The sequence below is a fragment of the Microtus oregoni genome, unplaced genomic scaffold (assembly GCF_018167655.1).
Source record: "Microtus oregoni isolate MIOR12 unplaced genomic scaffold, Mior012 000002F_ref0000024, whole genome shotgun sequence".
NCBI lineage: Eukaryota > Metazoa > Chordata > Mammalia > Rodentia > Cricetidae > Microtus > Microtus oregoni.
Genome location: NW_024543061.1, coordinates 54,699,487 through 54,721,467, shown reverse-complemented (window position 1 = coordinate 54,721,467; position 21,981 = coordinate 54,699,487). Strand labels below are relative to the sequence as shown.

The 21,981-nt window shown below is 50.2% G+C and overlaps 1 protein-coding gene across 12 annotated transcripts in view; it reads left to right on the top strand.

Moving 5' to 3' along the window:
• Atp2b2 (ATPase plasma membrane Ca2+ transporting 2) overlaps positions 1–21,981 on the top strand; it is a 318,107-nt gene that overhangs the window by 254,242 nt on the left and 41,884 nt on the right. For 9 of the 12 annotated variants that reach the window (XM_041643604.1, XM_041643656.1, XM_041643626.1 and 6 more), the window contains 4 exons: positions 4,509–4,550; positions 5,313–5,471; positions 7,689–7,903; positions 12,674–12,916. In XM_041643604.1, the coding sequence (XP_041499538.1) occupies positions 4,509–4,550; positions 5,313–5,471; positions 7,689–7,903; positions 12,674–12,916 (659 nt within the window). The remainder of the gene's footprint in view (positions 1–4,508; positions 4,551–5,312; positions 5,472–7,688; positions 7,904–12,673; positions 12,917–21,981) is intronic. The other 3 variants (XM_041643646.1, XM_041643618.1, XM_041643673.1) reach the window with 1 other exon arrangement.

The following is a 21,981-nucleotide window of genomic DNA, read 5'->3' as shown; positions in this document are numbered from 1 at the left end:
CCCACTTTCCCTAGCTGGCGAGCATACAGGTATCATGCTCATCAGTCCGTTCCTACAGAAATGGGGAGTCCCCCTTGCAGGCTACAGCCAGGGAGATGCGAGGAGCTTTAGTTTCTAGACCAACGCTGTTACTAGTTTCACGTTCTCCATCTCTTCCATCCTCGTGAGGGCCCTGTCGCACAGGTTTTGTTGTCCAAACATGAAAGGTGAAGAAAATGAGACTCAAGGAGATCAAGACACTAGCCTTGGGACTGGAGAAAAGGCTCAGCAGTTAAGAGCACAGGCTGCTCTTCTGGAAGACCCTGGTTCAATTCCTAGCACCCACATGGCAGCTGACAACTGTCTCTGTCTGTAACTCCAGTTCCAGGGGATCTGACACCTTCACACCAATGCACAAAAAATAAAGTTAAATAAAGAAAAGACACCAGCCCAATCCTAGCATGCTGGGACACACCTTTAATCCCAATACTTGGGAGGCAGAGGCAGGTGGATCTCTGTGAGCCCAAGCCAACCTGATCTACATAGCAAGTTCCAGAATATCCAAAGCTACATAGAAAGAGTCCATCTCAGCTGCTCATACTGCCTTTGCTCCAGTCCCAAAGGATTTGACTCCCTCTTCTGCCCTCCACAAGCACCGGACATACTCATGGTACACATGACATACACAGACATGTATGCAGGCAAAACATTTACACATATAAAATAAAATTTAAAAAAAAGATAAAAAGAGTCAGATGGTGGGGCTTGGACCTAGTCTGTCCCTCTAGTGTGAACTGGTGTGCCTCACTGGTGCCTGGGCTGGAGTATCTATGGGTCTCTATACTCTTATTTTGCCAGAGTGGCTGGTTGGGGTGGCTGCCTGTGTCCCCGGGTGCATGCCCTTACAGGAGGCAGAGGTAAGCAGATCTCTGTAAGTTCAAGGCCAGCCTGGTCTACAAGAGCTAGTTCCAGGACATCTAAGGCTGCCACACAGAGAAAAACTATCTCAAAAAACCATAAATAAACAAATACATAAATAAATATTTTTTTTAAAAAAGCAACAAAAAGAAAGCAGCAGAATGGGGATGTAAACCCAGAACCCAGACCTGCTCATCTCTGCGGTGTCTTCCTCCAGTCAATCCAGTATTCCACAATGAAGTATGTCTTATAGATTTTCTATTGAAATAAAGAGGTCTTCCCTGAAGAAAAAAAAATGATCCTCTAGACTAAGACATTTGAGGGCCAGATGTGGTGCTATAATCCCAGCACCCAGAGGACTAGGTAGGAGGTTCATGAATTTGAGGCCAGCCCGGGCTACAGAGCAAGGACCTGTGGGAAAGATCTCAAAGTCTGGGGACCTAGCTCAGTGATACCACAAGGATCTGAGGTATTCTCTGGAAACTGCGATGAAGGTATCATCAGAGGACCCTGAGTCTAAGCGTCTGGGAAATTGTAAGAAAAAAAAAAAAAAGGACAGGCAAGCCACCAGACCCCACTCCAGGCCAACAAAGGAGAATGTGAATTATAGTACTGTTCAAACTCCAAAAACGAGCCTAGAGAGCTGGTGGCTGAGGCTGGGGCAGGGAGAAGGAGCCCACTATAATCTCACCTCTTTTCCCAGAACGAACCCTGATGATATAGGATACAAAACAAGAACAACAAAAATAGTTCCCTAACTGTGACTCCCCACAGTTCCCATCTGAAAGGTGGGGTACCCACTCATCCCGGAGGTATCACAGTCTGTTTTCTTTTTCTTTTACACTCATGCACCTCTCACTGTCAATCAAAACAGATGACGGATCCCCGTAACTTGGCCTCTTTGCAGCACTCGGCAGGTGCTTTTCCTAAACATCCCTTTGGTTACCGTGAGCCCATTTCACAGAGAAGGGAAGAGAAGTGACCTTTCCAAGGTCTCCTGGCCTGTAACCGGTCCCTACCAAAGCCCATTTATAGTCACATGTCCAGGGATCTTCCAGGTTCAATATGGGTCCATCTAGAATTTCCGCAGGGCGGAGCCCGTGAGACTCCACTCACCCCCTATTCTGGGTCCCCTCTCTCATCCTTGGGCTCATCTTCCAGGTCCCTAGTGGTGACAGAACTGACTGCTGCAGTACAATGCAGGGCCAGGTGGGTACCAGTTTAATAAGAGCCTCAAATACGTCCCTTGCTTCTAACAAACCAGGCCATCTGCAGCAAAGCACCCCCAGACAGGGCTCCCTTCCCCCAGCAGGTGCATTGCTGACTATTTGTCTGGCCATGTAATCGCCATGGCAATAAAAGAGAGAATTGCTGGGCTTAATGGGTACACGCAGCCGCTAGGACTTCTGATAATACAAGGCAAAACAAGCCGTCCCAGCATTCCAAAGGTGCTTCTGGAAGCCCAGTCCTTTGGCACCCCTTAGCCTAGTTAGTGAAATTATTATGAGAAACAAAAATAATTGTTGCCCGTTATTCTTTTCTCTCCTATTGTTTTTAATCCAAAAGAACATATTTACAACAGGACAAGAAGGGACGTTTATCGTCAAACCCCAGGGTTAACACTGGCCCTCTGCTAGTGAGCTGGGGTCTGAGCAAGCCATTGCGCGTCCACCGTGATGGTAGCAAGCCAGTCTTGAAGCCCCAGGGTTGTTCTGGAGGTGTTCTGTGAGGACAAACTGCCTCTGGACATCCCTCAGCCTCAGTTTCTCATCTATAAGATGACAGTCCCTCCCACCTGATCTTGCAGGGCCTGACAGATGACACTTGCAGAATTGTCCCCGGTCAGCCGAAGACTGGCCCATGGAAGCGCTTGTTATGAATTAAGCCCCCGGGTGTTCCCAGGGTTTGGATACATCACCCCACTGTGCCGAGGTGGGAACAGACTGCCTGAGGCAAAGCCACAGCTGGTCAGTGTCGTGACAAGATTCTCAGAAAGCCCTCACACTGCCACCATGAGCCCCCTGTCCTGGGCTCAGCGGAGTCTTGGCGATGGGAAGAGCAGAAGGGGAACAGCTCCGTCCCTCTCTGAGCCTGTTTCTCCTGGATACATAGGAGTCCAACACGAGCGTCCTTCTCAGACACAGTGACAGGCGTCAGATCAGTGGTTCTCAGTCTGTGGGTCGCGACCCCTCTGAGGGTTACAGATCAGCTATTTACACTGTGATTCATAATGGCGGTGAAATTACAGTTATGAAGTAGCAATGAAAACAGTTTTATGGTTGGGGGTCACCATAAGATGAGGAACTATATTAAAGGGTCGCAGCATAAGGAAGGTTGAGGGCCACTGGTCTAGAGGAAAGCATGGGGGCCATGTGAACTCAGAGCCTGGTGGCCTTGGCAGCACATGCCATAGCTAAACAGCTTTCTCCCATCCCTCCTGAGGGACCAAAGCTATAGGAACAGTTTCAGTGGGTGGCACAGGCCTAGTGGACAGGAAGGCACAGTGGAAAGCAGGTTTCTCAGGCAAGAAGTGGCAGCCTCCAGTCCTGCCCACAGTGGCCCAGGCTGTGGCAAGGGTTCCTAGGTAGCACTGATGGCAGGGGGAAAAAACCACCCAGCCCTTCCCCCACACCTGGCAGCATCAGGCCCCGGCATAAGCGGTAGCGCCCAGTGCAGCCACTGGCTCTTGTTAGCCTGTCTATGAAGCTGGAGCTATGCCTTAAGATCTCTTCCAGGGGCCAGTGGCTTTCCCTTGAAACAAGACATTTCCCACAAACCTTCAGACACCCTGGGGAAATTTCAGTGACAGTTACTGGGGACCCTCGCTTACCTTCTGCCCTGTAAACCCTACAGGACTTTAGGCAGGGGTGTCCTTGGTGCTAAGATCACATCCAACCCAAAACAAGGGACAAGCTGACCTCCATTCCTCTCCATTCTAGAAGATTGACAATCTCTCTCTCTCTCTCTCTCTCTCTCTTTCTCTCTCTCTCTCTCTCTCTCTCTCTCTCTCTCTCGTTTTTGAAAAAATAAAAATGATATAGCTAGAAGGTGAAGCAGGAGGGTCACGAGTTTCAGGCCAGCCAAGACACTTAGCAAGACCTTGTCTCCAAAATAAAACATTAAAGGGCGGGGATATAGCACAGTGGTGGAGTACCTGCCTGGTATACACAAAGCCTTAGGTTCAAATCCTCAGTACCGCAAACGGGAGGGAGGGAGAAAAGAAGGAAAGATTTGAAAGTTTCTCTTTTCCTTCTTTCAGCCATAAACATCATGCCAGGCTCAGTTTGGAGATCTGGGAGCCTCCCTCAGCCTCCTGTGCAAACTCTGGTCCCTTTTTACTTTCCAACTCATTCTTTTCACCTAGAAAACACTCAGGGCCAAAGTTATTCCAACAGAAACACACACCCATCCAGTCCCAAAGAGAATCAAGAACCTTCTGGCCCCACAGCCCCTGTGGTCAACATGATGGCCAGGCTGACCTTCATTCTAGATCTCCTCAGCACCCCTGAGCAGCTTGGTCCTTCCTGTCTGTGACGTGAGTGTTTGTGGCCTGTTGTGTCCCTGTGATGACCTGTGCTGCCTGTTGTCTGTTGAAATTCTCTGTTGTGTAGGTAAAATGCAGGATGGCAGTGCCGACAGCAGCCAGAGCAAAGGTAACCGCAGCCATGGGGCTTGAGTCACAGAGATAGGGACTCCTTGGGGCCAGAGGAGAACCACGCACACCTATGGGGAGCTCTGGCATCTTTGGGGGTGAAGTCGCGATTCTCATAATTCTGGGGAAGATAAACAGGTGTCATAGCGAGGTGAGGGTCTCCCAAGCCTACCTACCCATCAGCTGGGGTCTGGAAGTCGTCTCTTAGAGGCTCTTACAGTGAAGGCTTGGCCAGGCCTCTGCGACAGAAAGAGTGCTAGGTTCTTCTGTACGTCCCACACGGAAGAGGATCCCTTGGCTGGATATGAGAGCTTAGCGCTTGTGCCTGGGACACCTTGCTTTCTTTTTTAAGTCATGCTTCGTGTCCTTCCAATTCTAGCTCCCTAGCATCCCAACAATTTGGCCTCAAGAACACCCAGTGGGGAGCCCTTCTCTTTCTGTCTGATTGTGATAGGGCCAAGGGCCCATTTAGGGTGGGGTCTATGAGCTCGGTTCAGCCTTGTCCTGCTGGGAATCCAGGGTAGAGTCCTGTCCAGTAAAGCCCCAAAGTTGTCTCTGATCCCAGGTACTGCTGGGACCCAGAGACTACAGCTGGAAGGGACAGGTCCCATCTGAGGCTTCTTTGCCAGCCACGAAGGGCCCAGACGGGGCAATCAGCATTTCTCCTGGGCAGGCAGGGTGGGTGCTAGGATCCCGGCCTGTAGGCTGACCTGCATGTGTGTGTGTGTGTGTCTCTATGCACATTCATGCTCTGCCCCCACAGCCAAGCAGCAGGATGGGGCAGCTGCTATGGAGATGCAACCCCTGAAGAGCGCAGAGGGTGGCGACGCGGACGACAAGAAGAAAGCCAACATGCACAAGAAAGAGAAGTCGGTGCTTCAGGGCAAGCTCACCAAGCTGGCTGTGCAGATAGGCAAGGCGGGTGAGTTCCCAGCAGGTGCCTGGTTGCCAGGCCCCACCCTGCTCTGCCCTCTTTCACCTCACCTGGAAAAGAAGCATCTTGATTCCAAGGGGCCTTGAGGCCTGCCCTTTTCTACAGTCAACCTGCCACAGCCACAGCTCTGAGCATCTAGGCTGGCAGTTTCCCCTACCTGTGGGTCCCTGTCTTCTCCCCGGTAAATGGCGATAATTCTTGTCGCCATCTGATAGAACACTTTGATAATTAAAAATGACTGTGTAAACAAGTAGCCTAACCTATGACTTACACAGTGCCAGACAGACCCTGTAGGGCCCAGCATTGAGGACAGCAAAGACTTTATCCTGAGAACAGGATATGGAAGAGGTAACAGCAAGGGAGAACCAGAATGGATTTAGCCTTGCTAATGACCACCCTAGCTATAGTGCAGAAGGAGGCCTTCACTGCAGAGCCCGGAGTCCATGCAGAAGGACTTTTCTGAGGTCCCCAGAAGCAAGCCAGGCTTCCCAAGTGAGACGTTAGCTGCAGGCGATCACTGTGGCAGTCTCCTGGCCCAGGAAGCCAAGCCCAGCTGCAAGGTGAGCCCCAGCACAGCCTTGACCTCCCCTTGTGCTGAGGATGTATGAATGGCAAGGCCTCCCACCTGGCTACTGAGGCCTCTGTGGCTGTCTCCATTTCTAATTATAGACAGCGCAGCAGGGGACAGATGCAAATTATAGGCTCAGTGGTCTATATTTAAACCTGGTGACAGCTCTCGGCTGCCGGGAGCTTGGCTTCCCGCCCCTGCGGCTGTCAGGCAAGGATAGAGCTAGGATCTGATGTTCCGCAGCTGGAGCTGGGGTGAGGAGATATGGGCCCAGGGATTTCCTCCTTCACAGTCTGCTGTCACAGGCAGGTGACTCCACAGTGACATGTGGCGCTGAGGGACCAAGAAATTAAATGATGACAACCTCTTAGCCTCTGAAGACCTCAGTCTCCACTCCCACCACCATGCCAGGGATAAAGTTCACAGTCAAGCATCCTGGGCTCCCAGCCTCTCCCTACCTCCCTTTGGGGCTGAACCCCTGGTGGCCACGGATTATGGATGGGCCCTCCAAGTTGAGTCTGCTGAGCAAGAAATACATATCAGCGAGGGTGGAAAGTCAGAGAATCCTGAGACCTGTGGAGAATTCCTAGGCTTTGCTTCACCCCATGGGACCCCTAGACCACAAGCTGCATGATGGAGCACACCCACCGTGCAGAGCTGCCTGGGCCTTGAAACCTGTACATTGGCCAGTGCATCGTGGGCAACTGTTTGGGGTGGTTGCGCCCACAGAGCCATACCATCAGCCCTCCTCCATCAGAGAAAGCAAGTGGCCACAGTCCCCACGGCACGTGGGTGGGCACACGCAGCAGTTCAGAGATAGGCACACTGATCTGGCAGGAGGGACGCCGAGGACCCAGCATCACCCTAGTCTGGGGCTGCCATCCAGTCACTTCCCTTAGCTGAGCCTCTGCTCCCTCCACCTGGTACCCTCTCCCCAGGACCACTGCACATCCTGATAGCTCCTCAAATAACATCTACTCCAAGACACCATCCCTGGTCGTGCTAGCTCCGGCAGCCACTCTGTAGCATCCTTCACGGCATCAATCCATGTCTGTAGTGATCTTCCTATAGCCAAGCATGGTGGCACGCACACACACACACACTCGTGCCTATCATCCCAACACTCTTTCTGTGTTCTTCCCTACTGGTTTCTTACCTACCTCTGCCTGGGCAGGGTGTCTGCATTTGTTACTGCCCAATCTCTGTGTCCTAAAGGAGGAAGCACCCTGCACCTGGCACATCACAGGTGCCTGGAAGTGTTTGTTGAGTGAGATTTCAACCTTACCTCATTAATTGTGCGACACTTGCATACAGGTGGCTCTCGCTGGACTCGAGTTCCCTCCACAAATGTTTATAGCGTGGCTGAGTGTCATACGGGCAGGCACCGTGGTAGGCATTTTACTTGCATTTCCATGTGAGCTTTGCAAAACCATAGGCAGGAAATCTTCCCCCAGGCCTCATACAGAAGAGGCAACTGAGGCTCCCTGAGGACCTAGGACTGGCTCTAGGCCACAAAACAAGGAAGTACAACTAACTAGGAGGTAAATTGAGGTCTGCCCAGGAGGCCTTCAGAAGGGGTTTAGTGCACACCTCAGCCCTCCCCTGGAGCCCTCTGAGCAGGTGTCCCCATGTCACAGGCCTGGTGATGTCAGCCATCACAGTAATCATCCTGGTGCTCTACTTCACCGTGGACACCTTCGTGGTCAACAAGAAGCCATGGCTGACAGAGTGCACGCCCGTCTACGTGCAGTACTTCGTCAAGTTCTTCATCATTGGTGTGACGGTGCTGGTGGTCGCCGTGCCCGAGGGCCTCCCTCTGGCTGTCACCATCTCCCTGGCCTATTCTGTGAAGGTAAGGAAGGAGAGCGGTGTCGGGTGGCTGAGGCCGTCCCAGCTGGGCTTTTGTCGGGGAACCAGGGAGGACCCGGAACTTAAAGATGAGCTAAGAAGTGCGTGACTGCAGCAGGGACTTGGAGAGGGGATGTGGGTCCGCCAGGCTTTGCCTTAGAGGCATGATGTGAACTGAGAGTTAGACCCTGCACCAGGAGTCCCCTTATTCAACCCAGCCAAGCACGACTTTATGGGGATGCAACCTGAGCTGGCCAGACCTTCAGGAGTTTTTTCAAAAAGAAGCCAAAAATCTATACTTAATATAAACTGTCCTGATACATATTGACAATCAACTCAGACTTAGCAAATAAAATGGGACTGCGATATGGCTGAGTGATAGATGATTTAATTGGCAAGCCCGAGGCCACAGCACTGCAAACTTTCAGACACCACCGTGCAAGCCAGAATACAAAACCCAACAGGTAGGGAGAGGGAAAGCTGAGCAAAACCACACAGAAAGCCACTACCCCTCAGGTAGGGGTTACTGAAAACCAGGCGGGTTTACAAGCAGTTACGTGAGGTACCACCTGGATGTGTGCTGACCAGGTGGGAATCTAGGACTTTCCCTACATGCCTATGTACCTACTGAAGCAGCTCATGTATCATCAGAGAGCCCACGTGCTACAGATCTGGCCGGTGGGCCCACTACCAGAGTGTCCTGTCTGCTCATGTCCTTCCTCTTCCCTTGGGATTTCCCCCATCCTGTTGGGCAGGAACATGGACTCCTGTTTCCCAGGATCCCAACACCAAGGCGTTGCTGAGAAGGCTTTTGTTCTGAGACACTGGCAGCTCAGCCAGAGAGCAAGGCGAGCGTCAGTTTCCAAGCCAGAATTTGGACGGCGCTCTGCGATGTAATTTCATATAGAGAGTGATCTCCCTGCAAGTGCCAGCAAGTGGCGGTTCTGTGTAAGGGATACAGCCCTTATCAGCTCCCTCTCTTACAGTTCTCAAAGAAACCCCTTCCCACAAACCAAAGCCTGAACAGGTCACCGCGCAGTGCTCCTCAAGGGCCCAGTGCCTGGCAAGGGTAGCTGTTGCAAGGTCGGAAGTACGTTCTCATTGCCACACCACAGGGACTCTGTGAAGCTTGGCAGAACTGGTTTGGGGACATGAGCAGACAGTTTTAGGCCTTGCGTCTTCTGAAGTTTTTATCTCTGGCTTGAGGCTGGCAAAACCACATGATAAACAGTGAGGCCACCATTTCCCCTTTGAGCTTGCCCTGGGGGTCACCATCAAGAGCACAGTGCTGAGCTCTTGGGCTAGCAGGTCTTAACAGGAACAGCATACAATCCAGGCACATCATTTTAACCGTCCTAGTAACTGCCCTTCTAAAGATAGGGCTGGGGAACTGTCTTAGAGTATAAAACGTTTGCTGGGCTGTGTGTGAAAGCCCAAGGCCAGATTTCTGCACCCACATAAAAGTCAGGCCTCATAACATGAACCTGTGACCCCAGCCCTGGGGACCCTACATAGACAGATCGTAAAGGGAGCGTGCTGGTCAGCCAATATAGCTGACATGGCAACCCCCAGGTTGAGGGAGAGAGCCTGCTCAGAACATAAGGCAGAAAAGATACGCCAGCGTCAGTCTCTAGCCTCCGCATGCGCCTGTATGAGCAAGTATACATATGAGGGGATATGAATGTGACTGGGAATATAGCTCGGGGACAGAGCACTTGCCTGGCACACACGTGGCTCCGGATTTGATCCCCAGCACCACATAAAATGGGCACAATTACGCACACCTGTGATCCCAACACTTGTGAAGTGGAGCAGGAAGTTTAGAAGTTCAAGATCATCCTCATTTACATAGCAAGTTCAAGGTCAGCTTGAAATACACGAGGCCCTGTCTCCAAAAGAAAAAAGAAAATAATAGCCAGGCAGCTTAATGAACCTTAATAATACAAATTATTCAAACATATGTCCAAATTACCAACAATCCACCAAGTAATCAGCACAAAAGAGATGCTTCCTTTGGGTATCTGTTTTCATAATGTCTGTAAATCCAGTGTCTTCTATACACTCTGGGCCACACTTCATGTGCCCATCATCCCTCTGCAGCTACCTTGCTGGACAGTCCTGATGAGAGATATTTGTATACTTTGTTTTGAGTTTTGTTTTGTTTGTCATAGAGAGAGGTTCACTGTGCAGCCCAGGGTGGCCTTGAACTTACAGCATTCCCCCTGCCTCTATCTCCCGAATGTGCCACCATGCCTGACTTCCAATAAGAGACTCTTAAAGCAAAGAGCCAAGGTTCCTTCAATGAGGACAGGTGGACTAGAAGGTTATGGAATGAACTAGAGTGCCAGGTTAGGGAAAGCTGGGAGGTCAGGAGGAGTTGGGAGGTTGGGAAGAGCTGGGAGGTCAAGAGGAGCTGGGAGGTCAGGAGGAGCTGGGAGGTTGGGAAGAGCTGGAAAGGAGGAGCTGGAAGGTTAGAAGGAGCTGGGAGGTTGGGAAGAGCTGGAAAGGAGGAGCTGGAAGGTCAGGAGGAGATGGGAGGTAAGGAGGAACTGGGAGGTAAGGAGGAGCTGGGTTCAAACTCCAGGCTTCATCTCACCACACATGTGATCTTGCTCAGCTCACTTTAGCTGGAATTTAGCAATTGCGAAGTGGATTTTCAGTCTCCTCCCAGGTCTCCCAAAATCCCTACAAAATAGCAGTAGAAAACAGACTATAAAGCATGTTGCAAATTCATTGATCAGACACTCACTGGTGTCATTATCACACGTTATAAGGAGGGGAAACACAATAGCATTCTATCCCACCGATACTCCTTTTCAGTGAACTAAACTATCTCAATTGTCCGGTTGTGCCCCTCTTCATCCTGTCATAAAGAGCTGCTCCAGGGAACAGGATGAAGGAAATCAGATCCCTAGGGCCAGACTCCACTTGATGTTGCCTCTGGTGACTTCTCACAAGCGCTCCTTGTCACGTGGGGTCAGCGTGTCAGCAGGGCCTGCCTGAGAATTACACCAGTTCAGTTACTTGTGGGAGAATCTAGGAGTTGGGAGTATAGAACTGGGTCAGAAACAAAGGCACAGAGAAGGAAATAATTACTGCTAGGTCCGGTAGGATAGTGCTATAAATTTAAAAGGAAAGGATGTTGATAAGTGAAATATGTGTCATAGGCAGTAACCTATATGCATTTTCTTTTGTATTACATTTGTGTGTGTGCGCACATGCACACACGTGTCACAGTGTACTTCGGGAGGCAGAGGATAACTTAGGGTGTCATTTCTCTCCTTCCACCATCTGGGTCCCAGCAAGTCACTATCTGCTGGGCCTTCTCACTAACATTTATTTTCCTTCTCCTGTGTGTGGGGGGGTGGGGGGAGGGGGGGCTAGGGAGATGGTTCAGTGTGTAAGTGTTGGTTGTGTGAGCCTGAGGACCTGAGTTCAAACTCTTAGTAGCTCATGTAAAAAGCTAGGCCTGACTGTGTGTGCCTGTGTCCCCAGGGCTTTTGACCAGCAGAGACAGGATGGTGGCCAGTCAGTCTCGCCAACATACTCCAGATTCAGTGATTGACTCTGTTTCAAGTAGATGAGGCAGAGAGTCACAGAGAACACTAACTACGCTCCTTTGACTGTTTCATGTATACACATGTGTGCGTGCACAGATGCACACAGGTAGTTTTTATTATGCATGTTATAATAAATGTCCATTATAGAAAAGGTGATTTATAGGCTTGAAGAAGCCAGTACTATTCTGCAATTCTATCACCTTGTGATAATGACATTATTGTTTTCCTATTTTTACAGACATTTTATCTGTATACATATGTATCCTGAATGTATCTATTTAGGGTGAAGCTGATGGGTCTCTCACCAGGCACCAGGAAAGCATTTGAGAAATTCAGAACCAAATGAGGAGCACTTACATTAAAATAGGAATAATTAGGGATGACCCAGTCTTAATTTTTTTAAAATCTTTCCTACCATTTTTTCCATAAAGAATGTAAATGAGAAGGCTGGAGAAGTGGCTCAGAGATTAAGAGCACTTATTGCTCTTCCAGGGAACCCAGGTCAGTTCCCAGCACCCACGTGGTAGTTTGCAACCATCTGCAACTCCAGCCCAGGACTTCCGATGCCCTCTTCTGACCTCTATGGGTACACACATGATACACATACATATGTGCGGGCAAATACTCATACACACAAACTAAATAAATCTAATAGAAAATGGTTTTTAAGAATATACATGGCAAGGCAGTGGTGGTACAAACCTTTAATCCCAAAACTTGAGAGGCAGAGGTAGGTGGATCTCTGTGAGTTCGAGGCCAGCCTGGTCTATAGAGTGAGTTCCAAGACAGTCAGAGCTACATAAAGAAACCCTATCACAAAAAAAAAGAAAGAAAGAAAAGAAAAGAAAGAATATAGATGAAGCAGTGTGTGGTTGAACACACCTGTCATCCAGCACTTGGAAGACAGAGATGGGAAGATCTTGAGTTCAAGGTTATCCTTGACTGAATTGCTAGTTCCAGGCCAGCCTATACCGCATGAGACCTTGTTCTCAAAAGAGAATGTGAGTGACTTCTGTGGCAAAAATTAATAAATTCAATTATCAAATGTTAACTGGTCCAAATGATTAATAGAAAGGAGCAGAAGACCCAGATGTGGGGCTAAAGGAGCCCAGGGGTCACTTGGAACATGCAGAAGGTCAAGGGGAGGCTGAGGCCCGGGAAATTCCCCTCACCCTCGCTTCCTCTCAGTTTCCCTTTCACATCCCGTTCTCTAGAAAATGATGAAGGACAACAACCTGGTACGCCACCTGGACGCCTGTGAGACCATGGGCAATGCCACGGCCATCTGCTCAGACAAGACTGGCACGCTGACCACCAACCGCATGACCGTGGTCCAGGCCTATGTCGGCGATGTCCACTACAAGGAGATCCCTGATCCCAGCTCCATCAATGCTAAAACCATGGAGCTGCTGGTCAACGCCATCGCCATCAACAGCGCCTACACCACCAAGATCCTGGTAAGTGGGCACGGGAGCATCCTCCATAGTGGGGTACCTGATGGGCTGCTGATTCTGACAATCACATAATTGGCAGCTTGACTTTTGTTGTTTGTTGTTTGTTTTTCAAGACAGGCTTTCTCTGTAGCTTTGAGGCCTGTCCTGGAACTTGCTCTATAGATCAGGCTCTCATCGAACTCACAGAGATCCGCCTGTCTCTGCCTCCCTAGTGCTGGGATTAAAGGTGTGCACCACCACCACCCTGCGGTTAGCTCAACTCTTAACTCTCTTCCTAACATGGCTACAATGTTTGTGAAACCCAAAGAAACTGTTATTACTAGTTATTACTGATGATTGGTATGATTTAGATATTTATTTATTTATTTGGTTTTTCGAGACAGGGTTTCTCTGTGGTTTTGGAGCCTAGATATTCATTTTTAATCCCTGCCATTGAAACACACATATTCACACACACACACACACACACACACACACACACACATACACACACAATTTTAAAAATAATAAACACTTCTTTTCGAGACAAGGTTTCACTGTGTAACTCTAGCCTGGGACTCAGATCCACCTGCCTCTGCCTCCTGAGTGCTAGGATTAAAGGTGTGTGCCACCTCATCCAGCCATAATTGGTTAGCTTTTGCCACACATCAAACTGCTCCAAGTCAGAGCTCAGAGCAGCTGTAAACACTAGTCACTCTATGTGAGCACACTCCAGACCCCTACAATAACACTGGCTCAGAAATCTGCGGGAGAGGAATGGGGAAACGGTGTGGGTGGAGCAACTGCCTTGCAAACACAAGGACCTCAGTTCAATACTCAGACTCGCTTTTAAAACACCAGGTCTACGGGCCAGTTAGGTAGCTCACTGAGTTGAAGAAGGGCTTGCGGCTGGGCCCAACCAGCAGGGCAATCTCCAGTACTTGTAAAGGAGAGAACTGAGTCCCCAAGTTATCCTCTGGCCTCCTTGTGTGGTTCATAGCATATCTGGGCTAGGCGTGAGTGAGCACACTTCCGATCCCAGCACTGGAGAGCTGGGTCTAGGTGGACCTTTGGGGCACAGTGACTGGCCAGCCGAGCCTATTATCAAGCCCCAGTACAATGAGAGATGCCATCCCATATAGCACGCTGGAAGGCTCCTGAGGCAAACGCCTGATGCCCCTCGACTGTCACCCATCTGCACATGTGCACATCTGCACATGTGCACACACGGAAACCAATGTGCTGACACACAGATATGTGTGTCAGAGCCTGGGCCTGGCAGCCTCTCTACAAGCTAAGTTTGGCTACTCGTCCTCAGTAGTCCAGCTGAAGGCAAAGAAACAGAGAACAGCCGGGCGGTGGTGGCGCACGCCTTTAATCCCAGCACTCGGGAGGCAGAGGCAGGCGGATCTCTGTGAGTTCGAGACCAGCCTGGTCTACAAGAGCTAGTTCCAGGACAGGCTCCAAAACCACAGAGAAACCCTGTCTCGAAAAACAAAACAAAACAAACAAACAAAAAAAAAGAAACAGAGAACAGTAGCATGGGGTGGGGGGGGGGGGGCTGGTCATTCGGTGTGACCACATTAGGAAAAACAAAGAGATCTAGAAACTTCACCCCAAGGCCAGCTCAAGAGTCCTGACACAGAGTTCACATTTAGGGTGTGCCGTACCAAACAGCCCGGCACTGAGTTGCATGGACATTGGTGATTTGTAGACTTTATGTCCTTGTCCTTACACCCTAACGATGCAGAAACAGCCGTTTCTTAGCATTTACATTGCACTGGGTCTAAGTCATCAAGAGATGAATTGAAGTGGGATTTGCATGGGTTCTACTGCGCCATTTTATCAGAGAGACTCGAGCATCTGCAGACTTCCGGGGGAGTCTGTGACCAGTGGCCTGTGAGTGGCACTGAGCATTCAAGCTGGGCCTCATCCCACCTCTCCTGGCCTTCCTTCTGCCTCTCAGCTCATGTAGATAGCTGTGCTGAAAGGGGGCGGGATAGCACTGGGTCCAGGCTGATTCCGCTCAGCTTGGCATGTTGTCACCTCTGCCAGGATAGTCTTCACATGTCCACAGGAAGACGAGAGGGAATAGAGGCCAGGCAGGCTCTCTGGAGACCTGAGCTAGGAGCTGCCACTATGTCATTTTGTCTTACTGTATTGGCCAATATGTGCACATCAGGAGACTGGCTCCAGTGTGGTGGCCGATGCTCTCTCTCACAGGGAAGTGCTGGGAAGAGCCTGGTTTCAGAGAGGGGAATTGGGGTGACCAGTTCACAAAGTATGTCTCTTGGAGGAGGCTGATGTTACCGAGACATCCCCGGGAATGAGATGTAACTCCCTGTCTCAGCTAACTGGCCTGCTCCCTGCTTGGTTGAGAAGCACTGGTCTCCTCTTGATAATTCACCAGACGTCTCCCGTCTAGATGTTCCCTGCTGCCCAGCTGTAGGGTGTTTCTCATCCTGTGCAACTGAGCGACCCTCTAAATGTGTGGGAGCCCTGACCTCCCCTCCTGGCCCTGAGTCTGCTATAACCCTTGAATGTATCAGCATGGGTCTGTAAGGAACGCCCAGAGGAAGCTGAGAGCCCCCAGAGGTGGCTGAGGAGCCTGTGATTCGGTCACAGGGAGGCCAGGGCTGGGGAGGGGAGGAGGAGGCAGCTTCTGTCCCCTCTACCAGCTGAGCAGTCGTCCCTGCCACCCTGGGGCAGCAGGCTAGGGGAAGCAAAGTGACAAAGAGGAAAGCAGGTTGGACATCGCGTGTGGTAGAGCACTGGGTGGAGGGGAGACACCCGAAATGACAACATTCTTATGTTCTTTCCCCCGATTCGGAAGCAAGGGGGATCAGCAGTGCTCTCTTCTGTTCCCCAAACTTTCTGGAAATAACCAGACACCGCTAATGCTTCTGTGCTACAGAGTTGGCAGAGAGGAGCGGGCAGCTCCCAGAGCAGGGTGGCAGGGGTGGCTGTGCGGGCGCAGCCCCAGGCAGTGGGTTTAGACTGCAATGCCTATGAGTCTTTACAGTCAGAGGGAGTTCTAGGGATCTGTCACCTCTGGCTGAACAGTGGGGATTCTGCATGGAGCAATGCTTCCAAGGCTGGCAGGAAGCTTGGGTGGTGTCTTCAGGTGAGCTGACGCTGTGTCTAGGCAGCATCAGGGTCAGAAGTCAGCTATCTGCCCAGGGTAGGGTTGCAGATGCTGAGACTGAGGAGGAGCTGTGTTAACTGGAGTTAGGTGGAGTCAGAGCTTAGGCACGGACCGCCTCCTTACAAGCCAGGCTTGAGCTCATCCTCAGTAGTCCAATTAAAGACAAAATTAATAGAGAAAAGCAGGGAAAGGGAGGTTTACCTTGGGTAAGAGGCACAAAAAAGGTCTAGAGACCCTCTCCTACCCTAAGTCATAGCACAAGTTTTGCTCAAATAGAAGGCAAGGGGTATACATAATTAAAGCCCCTGGTCGGGGCATGGTCCCACCCATCACTGGCCCGTCACTGTCTGAGCTCCAGTCTGTCCTGCAGGATGGTCTGATGAGTGGGAACTGTGTAAGATCGCGTTTAGGTGACTAATTCCCCTCTGGCTAGCACCAGACTTCAGCCGTTTTCATTCTCACAGACTAAGATTCCTGGGGAAATTTCCATGTGTTGTTTCTGTAGTCTGATAAGCTGAAGGGAGGCCCACATGTGTCCCTTCAGAATATCTCTATCCTTGCCAGGCCCCAGGACCAGGAGTACTGATTTGTAACACAGGTCAGGAGGTCACTCACTTCTCAGGCAGCAGGTTCCCTTGCTGTGTCACAACGTTTGTCACCCCAGGACCTCTGCGCCCGTCTTTCTGGGTCTTTCCAAAATTGTTCTGGCATACGGTGCTCTTTGCTGTGGGCTGACATCCATCAGCAAATGGTGGTATACGTGGTAAAAATGCCTGTGCTGTCCTGACTTCGAACCCCTCCATCACTGTGTGAATGAAGTTACCCAACCCCTCTGTTCTGTTCCTCCGGGGAAATGGTTGGATTGTGGTGAGGATGATGTGTGTTTGTGAGTGGCGGGTGCCTGCCCAATGCCTGGTGTGTGGTTGCCATGTGGAGGACCTGCTGTGTTTACTCATCAGGGAATCTACCTGCTGAGAGGACACCACTGGTAGCAAATCAGAAACTGGAAAACCATCAGACGATGGAACATTGTTCTGGGTAGGAAGCAGGTGTTCCCCCAAAACCTGCCAGGTAGCTAGAGGCAAAGTCAGGTGGCCACAGCCCTAAAGATACTCCATCAAAAGGCCCGAATCAGAAAATCAGAACCAACCACCACACCCCCTGCGCTGGGTTTGAGAAAGGCCTGGTGTCCAAAGGATCAGCTTCACACCCAGGCTCTTCTAGCCTGGATCCTTCCCTGGTCCAGGTGAAGCCTGAGAAGGGACTGGGGCAGAAGTCCATTGTCTTTGTTGGCTTCTGTTGCTATGATGACACACCATGACCAGAAGCAACTTGGGAAGGAAAAAGTTTATTTCATCTTATACTTCTACATAAGAGTCCATCACTGAGGGAAGTCGGGACAGGAACCTGGAAGCAGGAACTGATGCAGAGGCCGTGGAGGGATGCTGTTACTCGCTTACCCACTCATGATTTACTCATCTTGCTTTCTTATAGCACCCAGGACCACCAGCCCAAAGGTGGCCCCACTTAGATGCACTGGGTCTTCCCAAAATCAGTCATTTAGAAGATGCACTACACACGTGCCTATAGGCCGACCTTATGGAGGCATTTTCCAATTGAAAGTCTCTCTTTCCAAGCCTGGTTTGGTGGCACATGCTTTTAAATCTAGCCCTCAGGAGACAGAAGCAGTTGGATCTCTGAGTTCAAGGCCAGCATGGTCTACAGAGAGAGTTCCAGGACAGCCAGGGCTACACAGAGAAACCTTGTCTCCAAATGTATATATACACAAGAGAAGTTTCTCTTCCCAAATGACTGTCTACACATGTCAGGTAAAACTAGTCAGCTCATCCATCTACCCTGCAAGCTAAAGTTGGAGCTCCAAACTGAAGGACTGCTTGAAGCACGCAAGAGGAAATGGCAGGAAAGATACAGTATCTTTCCACTGGTGCTGGGATCAGATTTTTAACCAGGAACACAGGGCTCTGGCCAGGGCATGACTCCTACATGCTGTTTAACACTCCATGTGAGAAACTGTTCTTGTGTTCTTGGTGTCCCGTGAAGCTTTGTGCTTTGACAGTGAGCAGCAATTTAGTCCCCTCTGGTCCACTGGAATAGACTTCTAAGAAATTCTAGATGGATGTGGGATAAGTGACTTCATTGGTAAATAGCTATGTTATCAGTGGGGTGAAGGAGAGGGACGGAGGGAGGGAAAGAGGAAGAGATGGATGCTATGGGCACATGGATGGATGATTGTGAGTGGACAGAGAAGGATATGTGAATTTTGATGGATGAGTGGGGCGTGAATGGATGGATATGGTGGGTGGGTGGATGGACTTGGATAGATGGATATATTTTGCAGATGGATGGATGGATGGATGGATGGATAGACATGGGTCACTCTCAATGCATAGGTGATTGAATTGATGTGGGTGGTTAGGTACGTAGATGGATGGATGTGAGTTAAAGATGGATGGATGGATGTGGGTGGGTGGGTAGATGGATGCATGGTTGGATGGATAGATGGATGAGGTGTGAATGTCAAAGAATGAATGGATGAATGAGCATGGGTGACTGGATAGACGGACCTAGGTAGGTAGATGGCTACACTGGCCAGTGTGAATGAGAATGAGTTAGTAGGAATCTCAGGATCATCCCCATGCCTCTTTCCATGGCAGTGAGAGGTAGACATTGACCCCAGATCCAGACCATGGCAGCACCAGCACATAATTGCTAACTTCAGATTGCTGAGTTGTTCTCTTCCCAAACCATCCTTGGCTACAAAAGCTGCAATCAGTGATCCAGAGACCTCTTGATTTGCTTGTACCTTTTATTCTTTAGAAACCAAGCACACAGAGCGGAGGTATAGCTCAGTTGGTAGCATGTTCACCTAGCACTCACGAAGCCCTGTATTTAATCCTTAGCTCTGCATGAACCACATGTGATGGCTCACACGTGTAGTCCCAGAACTCCAGAAGGTGGTAAGACAGGATCGGAAGTTTAAGGTGGCTCCTGGGCACCACGTAGCAGAGGGTCCCAGGGAATTCCAGAGGAGCTCTCAAGGGGCAAAGGGCAATGGCATTCCAGTCAGGTATAACCCCACCGAGACCCACAAACCTAGAGATGCTCAACTCATTATGGAAACATGGGCATGAGAGATGAAGCTTGGGGCCTGAGGGGTTTAGGCCACAGATGAGCCTCAGTCCTCAGGAGACCCGCCGAAGCACAGATGGAGCGTCCTGCAAGGGCTGAGGTGGCAGAGAGACTGGGGAAAGCCCCGCGGGCCAGCCTCAAACCTGAGCACTATCCCTTCAGAGAACGGCGCTTTTCTTTCCACTCCTACTGTGCTTGGTAACGAACTAGACTTGGCCTCCAAAGAAAGCAGGGTGAGTCATCCTTTTGTTACAAATTGTTTCCCTGCCTCAGAAATCCTACTGCAAGCTCTTTGTGCTCACGCCTTTGCCTTTGTAGTCTCCAGCTCTTTGAATCTCAAGACTTCTGGCTTCTTGTCACCCTGCCCTTCTCAGAGAAACAGCCAAGTGTCCCAATGGAAGCGGCTCTCTGCCTACCTGGGAAGGCATGCTGTTCCGCCCACACTCACTCTTGCCTGGTGGAAGCTGCTGAGCAGATGCAGGCTCTTGAAGTCAGGCAGACCTGGTACTTAACATTTGAACATTAAATGGGGGATAGCTGTGTGTTACTGAAGCCACGTGAGAGCCCACAGAGGACATGTTTCTGAAAACATGAACTATGGAGAAAGAATGAATGTCCTTGGAGCTGGATCTGAATCAGAAGAAACAAGGCCCTGAGAAGGTAGTTTCTAAACAGAGAAGCCCAGATGTGTCTTGTTAGAAGCTCTGGAGCCTCAGGGTGTCCTCACCTAAGGAGGCTGTGGTGTCACCTGACCAGGGAGCCTGAGTAATGCCCAAATGGTAGAATCTGATTGTAGCCCTGTGAGTCATGGGGCCAGGCTGTAATGGGAGGACAAGGAGGGGAAAATGGCTGTGGGAAGTAGAGATGCCCTCGAATCAGGTCCTGGCTTCAAACCCACGGTCCAGTCTAGCTCCAGTGAGTCTCAGTGGCTCCTACTCAGACGACACCCTGTAGCTACACTCTGGTCAAGACAAGAAAACAGAGGAATGTGGAAGAAGCCAGAAAGGACTTTGCAGGCGTGAAGGAGATTGTGGCCTAGGGTGGGTAAGATGACAGGAGCCGCCATGCTAAACTCAGCGGCAATCCTGGTTTTCATCTTTTACAAACAGGATCTCTGGGGAAAGATGTCTAGAGTTAGAGACCCCATCCAGGGATTCTAGTTCCGATGGAGCTATTAATAGCAGTGTCCTACCTTCTACTCTACACTTTACCTGCACACCCTCACACCAGAACACACCCTCACACCAGGACACAACCTCACACCAGCACACACCCTCACACCAGCACACACCCCCACACCATCACACACCCTCACACCAGGACACACGTTCACACCAGCATATACCCTCACACCAGGACACACACTCACACCAGGACACACCCTCACACCAGCACACACCCTCACACCAGGACACACCCTCACACCAGGACACACGTTCACACCAGGACACACCCTCACTCCTCACACCACGATACACCCTCACACCAGAACACACCCTTATACCAATACACTCTATGTTGCTACACATTACATGTAACATAGAATACCATAACATGTAACAGATCATATGTATACTTCACAGCACAGCACACACAGCAAACGCCATATAATACCCAACCCCATATAACACATCACAAAGAATATCATGCACAGAATGTATTTCATATACCCTATACCTTCATGCCATTCACACTACACATCACAGGACACAGAGCACATGGTACAATGTACCATCCATACACGTCACACACCATCACCCGTTGTATACCTACATCATACACACAGTCTGTTGCATATACATACTATATACCACAATACACGCATGCTAAACACTTGTATATACCACTCCTCCCAGCCACTGCATATACCATACACATATACCATATGCCATCAAAACACGACACACTACTTGCATGGCAGGTCTCAGTCCATATGAGCAGTACACACATATGAGCCATCCATATACAGCATAAGGAGCTTGGGAATTTTGCTTCCCATGTCAAGGGACTCCTGTGTCCTAGACACACACCTATCCTCCTGCTCCCCAGCCTTTCAGAAAGATCTCACGGCTCACTAGTGTGGCTCACTGCATGACTTGATCACCTTGCTGTCTTCAAGAAACCTAGTTCCTGAGAAACTCTTGGGGATGCATGCCCTTAAGTGACAATTGTGGGGGACAAATTCTGCCAAAATTCACTCCCTCTGGTGTCCTACTAGCAGCAGGCCACACAGAAAATTTATCAATCAACTGATAGAGTCTCCGTGCTGGAGGCAGGCAGAGATGAGCCTGTTGTGCAGACTCCCTGACAGTGCCACTCTCTGCAGTATTCCAGAGAGAGACAGGAGTCACCAGCAGTTGCTATGAGTGCAGATTTAGGGACAGGTCCTGACTCAGCTGTGTTTGAGCAAAGCCACCTCTCCTCCTGGGGCCTCAGGGCACATAGCTGTAAAATGGGATCAGCAGCCCCACCTGCTGGTAGCGTGAGGATGCAGCCTGAGGGGCATGTGAGCGAATGCTTCAATGGGAAGCAAAGTCCACTCGGAGAGAAATGACTAATCCAGGCATGTGTGTGGGGGGGGGGGGGGGGGCTTTTGTTGTCAATGTCCATCCTTGAGGATGGTGTTTAGTCCCAGAAAGTCAGTCCTGTGGACAATCACCAAATCACACTTTATCAGCCTTGGGTCTATAACGGATTTCCAAGAGAAACCAGCTTCGAACAAGGGATAGGTCATTTTGGTTGGTGTCAGTCTGTGATCAGTCGGACCTTTGCTTCTGGGCTGTGGTGAGGCCAT